This window comes from Ursus maritimus, unplaced genomic scaffold (genome assembly GCF_017311325.1).
Source record: "Ursus maritimus isolate PB19 unplaced genomic scaffold, ASM1731132v1 scaffold_10, whole genome shotgun sequence".
Classification (NCBI taxonomy): domain Eukaryota; kingdom Metazoa; phylum Chordata; class Mammalia; order Carnivora; family Ursidae; genus Ursus; species Ursus maritimus.
Window position 1 is genome coordinate 20,021,228 of NW_024423344.1, and position 9,020 is coordinate 20,030,247.

The 9,020-nt window shown below is 46.5% G+C and overlaps 1 protein-coding gene across 1 annotated transcript in view; it reads left to right on the top strand.

The window, feature by feature from the left end:
- The window catches only part of ATP7B (ATPase copper transporting beta), a 43,683-nt gene that overhangs the window by 3,370 nt on the left and 31,293 nt on the right, over positions 1–9,020 (top strand). The window contains exons 2-3 of the mRNA XM_008706890.2: positions 4,055–4,312; positions 6,427–6,590. Coding sequence (XP_008705112.2) covers positions 4,055–4,312; positions 6,427–6,590 — 422 coding nt within the window. The remainder of the gene's footprint in view (positions 1–4,054; positions 4,313–6,426; positions 6,591–9,020) is intronic.

Consider the following 9,020-nt stretch of genomic DNA (forward strand, 5'->3'; position numbering starts at 1 on the left):
AAGCGGTGAATATTGTTTCAGTAGAAGTGTGTCCCATGCAATATTTGGGACATACTTACACTACGAAGTTATTTGTTGTTTATCTGAAATTCAAATTTAGCTGGGAATTTTGTATTTCACCTGGGGGTCTTTAAAATTTAGGATAAACCATAAGTGTGTTGGTGACTATCTTATAGCCACTTGAATGCTAAAAAGGCATTATCTGTATTTAATTGGTCATTCTGGATCGATCAGGAAGAGGAGCTCATTGGACACAGTCTTTAAACCGTGTTGTTTCTCCTTGGACTCGGCAGCACCCAGCACATAGTAGGTATTTGTGGGGGGAGTGAAAGAGAAAGAAAAGGCTATGACACGTGGGCTCACAGGGTAGCTCAGTGATGGGGTTTAATCCACAGCACGACTCAGAGATGTTAGAGCTGAATAGCCACACGGGGAATGGGAAGGAAACCAAGAGATGACTGAGAGCAGAAGCTGGCACCCCAGGCGGGGGGTCCGAGGCCAGAGGGCGCCATGAGAGCCCGGGGGCTGTGAGGTTGCCTGCTAACAGCCGGCAGCCCTGGAGTTACTAACGGAGAGGCTGGCCAGGAGCTGGGCTCCCAGTAGATAGATGGGAAACACTTCGGGTTTTCTCTCTTTCTGTCCTATCATTTCCCACTGGTTACCTCCCATGTGCCAAATTTAATCAGAAGCCAGGTAGCAAGGGAACCTGGGAAAAGTGGTTTTGCAGGGGTCAGCCCCCTTGACAATAGAGCAGGGAGAGGGAAGGGAACGATCTGAGAAACCGTGGGCAAGTGTCAGGCGTTGAATTTCAGCCAGCTCATTGGACAGCTGAAAATACATCTAGACCTGGTTTGTATCTAGAAATCAGCTCTGCATGTGTTCACTGGTTTGCATGGTAAGTAGTTTTTGAATGAATGAATGTACAGATGAATGGCTATATGACTATCCTGTGAGGAAAAGTCATCTGTCATGTGTAACATGTTCCCTCGCCCTTGTAAATGGGCAGTGTCCCTCCTGGGCCACTGTTCCCTTATCCCAGCATGTGTTGCAGGGCTTCCGGGGTCCCAGGCACTGTGCTGGCTGCCGTGAACGCTCAGAGGCCATCCAGGACCTGCCCATATGTGGTTCACACTCTAACAGGGAAGCACATCAGAGACCCATTACCCAAGGCAGGCTGCAATAAATGTGACAAGGAAAGTGTAGGTAGAGCGGTCCTGAGATTCAGAAGAGGAGGAGAAAATCCAGCAACTGGACTTGATGATAGAGGTGACTTTGGAGCTGGGCTTGGGTCAGACTTCAGAATGGAAAGGGTCTCCGCAGGCAGGAAAGGGCAGGACTGCACCAGACAAGATGGAGGAGACCCAGCACAGGCCCCCGGGCAGGAGTTCTCCCGCCACGTCTCGGGCACAGTGTGGCTTGGGTGGAACTTGAGTATAAGTAATAGGAGATAAGGTCAGACAGGGCACCCTGGTGCAAGCTGCCATTCTGTGTGTCCTGGATTCTGGAAGAGGCTCTGAACTAGTCTCCCTGCTTCTTGCCTTTCAGCTTTACAGGCTGTTTCCTGCCCAGCATTCACAGCGTTCCTGTTACCCTGTTGATACTCTGACACCTTCCCATCTGTGTTGTGAGAGGGAGCCCTTGGGTGATCTAGAAGGCCCCTCCCTGACTCCCTACCTTTCTAACCCCTTCCTAGTCCTCATGGCAGGCTTGTTCTCACCTCAGGGTCTTGTACTTGCTGTCCCCCCGGTCTAGAATATGCTTCCCCCAATATCCACACAGTGCACTTCATTTCAGATATACTCTTCTGGACTTTCCCCAAAGCATATATAATTTATATTTAGAAATGCATAGATTTGCATTATACATGGTGGTTTTGTAATCTCTTTCACCCTGCAGTTCATCATAAACATGCTTACAGGTCCATCCATATGTCTGCAACACCATGTTCAGCGGCTGCATAGCGTTCCGTTGTATTAGTCAGTTTTCGATTGGACTGTCCTCACCTACTTTGTGTGCGTGTGATTGTAAATAATGTTGATGGGCATCTTTGAGGCTACATTTTGTGCGCTTACTTAGTTATTTCCTTATGATAAATACCTGAAAGCGTAATTACTGGGTCACAGAATATAAACTTTATTTCATTCCATTACAAATATTTATTGTGCCTCTACTAAGTGCTAAGCATGTTAGAGATCCTGTTTTTGATGATATTGTCAAGTAGACTTCCAGAAAGCCAAATCAATTTACATGCCTACCCATAGTCTTAGCATAGATGGATAAAGGACCCAGTAGCATAGACCTGTTTGGGTTTTGTTAGTTTATTTCAACTTTCTTTAATAATCTCCAGAAGCCCCAGAATTTAGGTGACTTAGATCCCAATGTGGGAGAATGGCAATGTGTAAATTGGAGTAGGGAGTAGGGAGAAATTCTCTGTAATGGTACAAATATTGTTAAAATTGTTGACCACAATACTTGGATAGAAAGGCAGCTGAATCCAGAAAACAGGTGATGGACTAGGAATGGGGAGGGTTTGAACAGGTGCAGGGGGGTTGGACAGGTACAGTGCAGGTGGATGGGTGCAGGAGATGGAATGTTGAGAGGTTGTGGCCACAAAACAGCTTTTGTGAATTTGAGATCCAAAGGGCAGAGTCATTTTGAACAATGACCAAGTCCGGGAGAGTAAGCCTGTGCTGGGGGGTGAGGGGTGGTCTCTGCATCAAGAAGGTAGAGAGGTCCTGTGAGGCCGGAGTGATGGAGGGTTTTCACTGAACGTGCTGAAAGGGTCAGTCTACTGGACCCTTAGAATGAGTGGAAGTAGTTTTTAAGCACCTTTCGAAAATAAGCAAAACATCCCAGGATGTGAGATTTATTTAGAAAAACTTAAAAGTCACGGCCCATTGTCAGTACACATTAATGCCAACTTCTGTCTTCTGCAGCTGTGGATTTTCAACTAATGAGAGTTCGTTGTTAAATAATTATCCTTTGTATATACTCTTTTTTTTCTTTTGTATATACTCTTACAAGGGCTTTCTGTCATCAACATTGTGTGACTTTCTGGAGTGACGGAAATGTTCTAGATCTTGGTCTGGGTGATTACATATATATGTAGGTACATATGTGGTGGCCAGAAAAAGGGCCCCCAACAATGTCTGTGCCCTCATCCCCAGAACTCAGTGGGACAGAGCATGGTCTTTTCAGTTTACGGAGCTGGATCAACTGGAGATCCAAATTCAACTCTCATCTCTTAACCTACACAAAGTTAATTTACAGTATGCCATAGGCCTGATACGGAAGTTTATGGAAGTAACAGCTACTAGAAGAAAACAGTATGGATATTTTCAGTGTTTAGTCGGGCAGATCTGCTGCTGGAGCACAAAACATACTAACCATTCAAGCTGGGTTAGTTGGTTGATAAGTTGGGCCTCATTACCATTCAGGACTTGTTCTGTCAAAAGAGCCCCCGTGAGCTGAGAGAGCAGGTACGGGCAGTGCGGGCACCTGGCAATAGGGAAAAGGTGAACAACTCAGTAAAGGGGTGTGGGGTCCATTGGATTCTTGTGGGGAGGGAGCAAACCTCTGCTAACAAGAATGTGATGCTTAGTGCTTAAAGGCACAGATCCTGGGAGTGATGAGACCTGGTTTAGAAACTAGCTTCATTACTTACTACCTCGGGGGTTTGGGGCACATTTTTAAATTTCTTTAACTCATTTCTCTATCTGTACAAGGGGGGGTGATAGTCCTATGTACCATAGAGAGCTATTTTAAAGGAGGGCATCCATGTGCTTAGTGGAGGGCCTGGTGAGTTCTTATTGTTATCGTCTAATTAGAGCACTCATCCAACTGGAACATTCCTTACTTGAGTATTGGCATCTTTTCATATGTCTGCGATTGTGTGCCTCTGTCTCTGGTTGGTGGGGGGTGGGGGGCAGTGATGGAAATCAGCCCCCATGGAGCTTCTTCAAGAGCTTTCATTTGCATACTGTCAGGCTTGAACCTGTTCTTAAAAAAGTTATGTGTTCTTCTCATCTGAATGACTTCTTACATTTTATCCTAGGAAACTGTTACAGCAACCATGTTGGAAACCACAGCGCGGGGAATTCCTCAGCGCGCCCCGCAGATGGCGTACCTGTGTCTGTGCAGGAAGTGGCTCCCCATGCTGGGGAGCTCCCTAAAAGCCACGACCCCGGCTCCTCGTCAAAGCCCCCGCAAGCCTCTACCCCAGGGGCACCCCAGAAGTGCTTTTTACAGATCACAGGCATGACCTGTGCGTCCTGTGTGTCCAACATAGAGAGAAACCTGCAGAAAGAAGCAGGTAAGAGGTCTGCCCCCACGTTAGACCTAGGGAGGCTGCGTGGGGGCTGTCGGAGGCTGCGGGCTGTAGAATGGACACCATGCTCTCCCTCCACAGTCCCCGCTGACACAGTGCGTCAGCAGCCCTGCTCTTCTGGCTGCACGTGCATTGTATGATGGCGCAGATGTCTATCTGATGTTCTTGGGCGCTTGGCATGGTGTCTTTAGCAAGTGTTTTGCGTGTTGAAGATAGAATGTATCTCTGAGTGAGTGAGTGATGGGAAGTGCAGTCGAAAGGTCCTGGCACATTCCATGGGTAGCTTCCTCAGTTAGCTTGTCCCGGTGGTCATCTCTGTTTTCCCCTCCAGCGCCAGCCATCGGCCTCACACTGTCGTATGAGCACATAGCCTGTTTGTGGAGAAGTGGCAATGTTGAACATCCTGTGCTTTGTCCCTGTACATCACAGAGTGTTGTGGAAATGCCACAGTTTTGTCCTCTAAACTGTATTTCCAATACTGTCTCTTAAACCTGAAAGTGCAGCAGAAATCCTTAGTCTTTTGTTTAGAAAATATCTTATCCGTGACTACCTTGCCAGCAGAGTCACTTTCTCTCCTTCCACGTGTCTCTCTGCTTGGACTCCTTGGCTTTCAGTCAGCACTAAAGTAGGGTGACACGTTTCCAGCCTCTGGTTGCCTGTGCTGTGTACTGTCCTGGAGCTCTAGGACGACTATTTGCAAATTGAGGCATGCTTTGTCCTCCCTGGGCTGGCTGCTCATAAAATAGCCTATATCTCATGGTGCCTGTGTTCCTTTTCCTGACTTGAGTCCCCCACTTTTATCCACTGCGGCATCCTTTCTAAAGCATGTTTCTTTCTTTTATATGAATGAGTCATGTTTTCCCGCTCAAACTCACACAAAGTGTTAGCAAGATACAGATCTCACCGGACTTGCAATAGCATTATGTCCCGATAAACCCATCATATGTCAAAAATATTAGAAGTTGAAAATGCATTTTTTTAAAGATTTTATTTATTTGTTTGACAGAGAGAGAGAGCACAAGCAAGGGGAGTGGCAGAGGGAGAGGGAGAAGCAGGCTCCCCACTGAGCAGGGAGCCCGATGTGGGGCTCCATCCCAGGACCCTGAGTTCATGACCTGAGCCAAAGGCAGACACTTAACCCACTGAGCCACCCAGGCGCCCCTGAAAATGCACTTAATATACCTAACCTACCGAACATCCTAACTTGGCCGAACCGACCTGAAACGGGTCAGAACATGTATCAGTTGTTCACCCTAATCGTGGCACAGCTGATGGGAGCCGAGGCTCTCAGCCGCTGCCCGGCATCCCCAGACAGTGTTGTACAGCACAGCACTGGCCCCAGAAAAGGTCCAGATCCAAAATTTGAAGTACAGTTTCTACTGAACATGTATCACTTTTGCACCATCATAAAGTTGAAAAGTTGTAAGCCAAACTATTGTACGTTGGAGATGGTCTGTCGTCTGGGACTTCTCTTCCACTTCTGAAAGGGAGTAGAGAGCGAAAAAGAGTAAGGAAAACTACTTTTGAAAGAATTTTTTTTTCTGCGTGTGAAAAGTGTCTGAAGAAGAAAGTATACCACTGAGGTAACGGTAGTTGCGAGCTGCAGACTGTATCCCTTCGCTGTGAGGTGTGTGCCCCCTCGGCGTCTTCTGGAGCCTGACTCAGTAGCCCCCGGCCAGCAGCACAGGCATTGTCTGGGAGCGGGGTGGATCTGCAGAACCCAGACCCACTCCAGACCGACTGAACCAGAATCGAGTTTCACAAGGTCCTCAGGTGATTCGTATGCCCATCAAAGTGTGAGAAGCATTGTTCTAGAACACTGGTTCTCACACTTGCCTGGTGCATTAAAGTCGCCCAGGGAGCTTTAAAGAAAAGATGGCTGGCACCCACCCTGAGGGATTCTGATGTAACTGGTCTGAGCTTAGGGCCAGGCATGGTGATTGTTAAAAGCTTCCCAAGTGATCCTAATGTGCAGTCAGGTTTGAGAACTCCTATTCTAGAGGCTTCTGGGGCAGATGTTTTTCTTTGTTAGGTTATGTTGACTGTGTCATCCCAGAGGCCTTGCCTGGCATGTTATAACTGTGGCCCGATGGTTCCAGGGATTCTCTCGGTGCTGGTTGCCCTGATGGCCGGAAAGGCAGAGGTTAAGTATAATCCAGAAGTCATCCAGCCGCTGGAGATAGCGCGGCTCGTCCAGGACCTGGGCTTTGAGGCAACAGTAATGGAAGACTACACAGGCACAGATGGCGACCTCGAGCTGATTGTAAGTGGGGCGGTGGGGCCGGAGCTGGGGCCGCCGGGCTGCCGGCCTCTGACGGGGGCCGGGAAACTTCTCCCGTTTTGCACATGTCCTGTGTGGTGTTGGGGTTTTGTTCGTTTTGTTTTCCTTAGAAGCCAGCTGCAACAACCTGTTCATTTTGTGAGGGAATGTCAGTCCTGTCACAGTCACAGGAGTGCATCCCACTGGGCGCACTCAGGGTGCGAGGAGGAGCAGGAGGTGAGGGGCGGAGTGTAGGAAGAAGAGGAATTTCAATGGCAGCTGTCCAGAGCTTGGGTTTGAGGGAGTTGAATCTGAACACATTCCAGAAAGCCCAGAGGGAAGCTAGAATGCCAGGGGCGTCTCGAGGCCAGAGGAGGTGAGTCAGCGTGGTGGCCAGTGCCACTGGCGCCGCCACAGCCCGGCTGTAGGCACGGGGGTGTCCCGAAGCACTCAGTCTGAGACGACTGCCAAGGGTGGTTGCCAAGGGTGAACGCCAGGGTGCTGGGGGGGGGCGTTATTGTTTGCTGTCTGCGTACCGTTACCAGCTGTACGTGACGGCAGATCATCACAACAGTTTGTCTAGCATTTCCAGTATGCTGTAGTCACGAGCACCTCCGGGCAAAGCTCCTTTTGTGTAAATAAAGGGAGACCTAGGACAAGGAATTGGGTAACACTGGTGTACCGAGACGGAAGGGTCTTACTCCCTTACTGTGTTTAGTCACTGCCGTTACTGGTAAGTAAATGTTTGAAGAAAGAGTACTAAGGACACGAGTGGCACTTTGAGCTCTTGATAAGGGGCGTTCTTTGTTGAGCAAACCCTTTGCTCTGGATGGGCCTCCCGGTGTGCGGTCAGGCGAAGTGTGCTGCTCTCCGGCTTCCAGCCCCTGGCGCCCCTGAGGCAGGAACAGGGCCCCCGCTGTAGACCCCAGCCCCGATGGGGATGCCTCTGCCTGCTCATTCCCCTGTGGAATATCTAGATCGTGAATATTATTGTTGTTTGAATGTACATTTTAATCTTTATTTTGCCAATAAGAGAAAAAGGTAATAAAGAAATGGGTAAGACAAATGCATAACTAAATTATTATTTAATTATATGTATATGTATTTGTCTATAGGTCCAAATGATAAAATCAAACAATTTATTCATTAAGTTAATGGGTTTAATTGTGTTGAGAAAAGATAGCTTACATATAAAAGATGTATGACATGGTTTTTGAGCTTTGATTTATGCAGATGTGGGATCCGGTTATGAATAGTTTCTAAAATATATTACATTTGAATTTTAATCTCCACAAGATATTCTTGCACAGAATTGAACATACAAAGAGTATCAATGAGATACTAAGCACTGCGGAACTTGCAACAAAGTGCATTAAATGCCACAGCAGAGCTAGAATTGTAGAGAGGTTTTGTCAGAGTCATATTTATTGTCTGGGTTCTAGTTTTATTAGAGCTGCCTGAAGTATTTTAAATGTTCCAGATTTATAAGTATCAGGGTAATATTTGCAAATTGCAACACTCTTGCAATGTAATGCTTGTTAAAACCTAAAGGAATTGAATTGCAATAGCTATGGTAATATATAAGGTATTCTTTTTTTAAAATTTAAATTCAATTAACATATAGTATATCATTAGTTTCAGAGGTAGAGTTCAGTGATTCATCAGTCTTATATAATACCCAGTACTCATTACATCATGAACCCTCCTTAATGTCCATCACCCAGTTACCCCATTCTCCATCCACCTCCTTTCCAGCAACCCTCTGTTTGTTTCCTATGATTAAGAGTCTCTTATGGTTTGGGGCGCCTGGGTGGCTCAGTCGTTAAGCGTCTGCCTTCTGCTCAGGGCCAGATCCTGGTGTTCTGGTATTGAGCCCCACATCAGGCTCCTCCTCTGGGAGCCTGCTTCTTCCTCTCCCACTCCCCCTGCTTGTGTTCCCTCTCTCGCTGGCTGTCTCTCTCTCTGTCAAATAAATAAATAAATTAATTTTTTTAAAAAAGTAAAAAAAAAAAAGAGTCTCTTATGCTTTGTTTCCTTCTCTGATTTTGTCTTGTTTTATTTTTCCCTCTCTTGCCCTATGATCCTCTTTTGTTTTTTAAATTCCATATGAGTGAGATCATATGATAATTGTCTTTCTCTGATTTTAATTTTTTAAAAAAAGTAAAAAAAAAAAAGAGTCTCTTATGCTTTGTTTCCTTCTCTGATTTTGTCTTGTTTTATTTTTCCCTCTCTTGCCCTATGATCCTCTTTTGTTTTTTAAATTCCATATGAGTGAGATCATATGATAATTGTCTTTCTCTGATTGACTTTTTTTTTTTAAAAGATTTTATTTATTTATTTGACAGAGATAGGAACAGCCAGCGAGAGAGGGAACACAAGCAGGGGGAGTGGGAGATGAAGAAGCAGGCTCATAGCGGAGGAGCCTCATGTGGG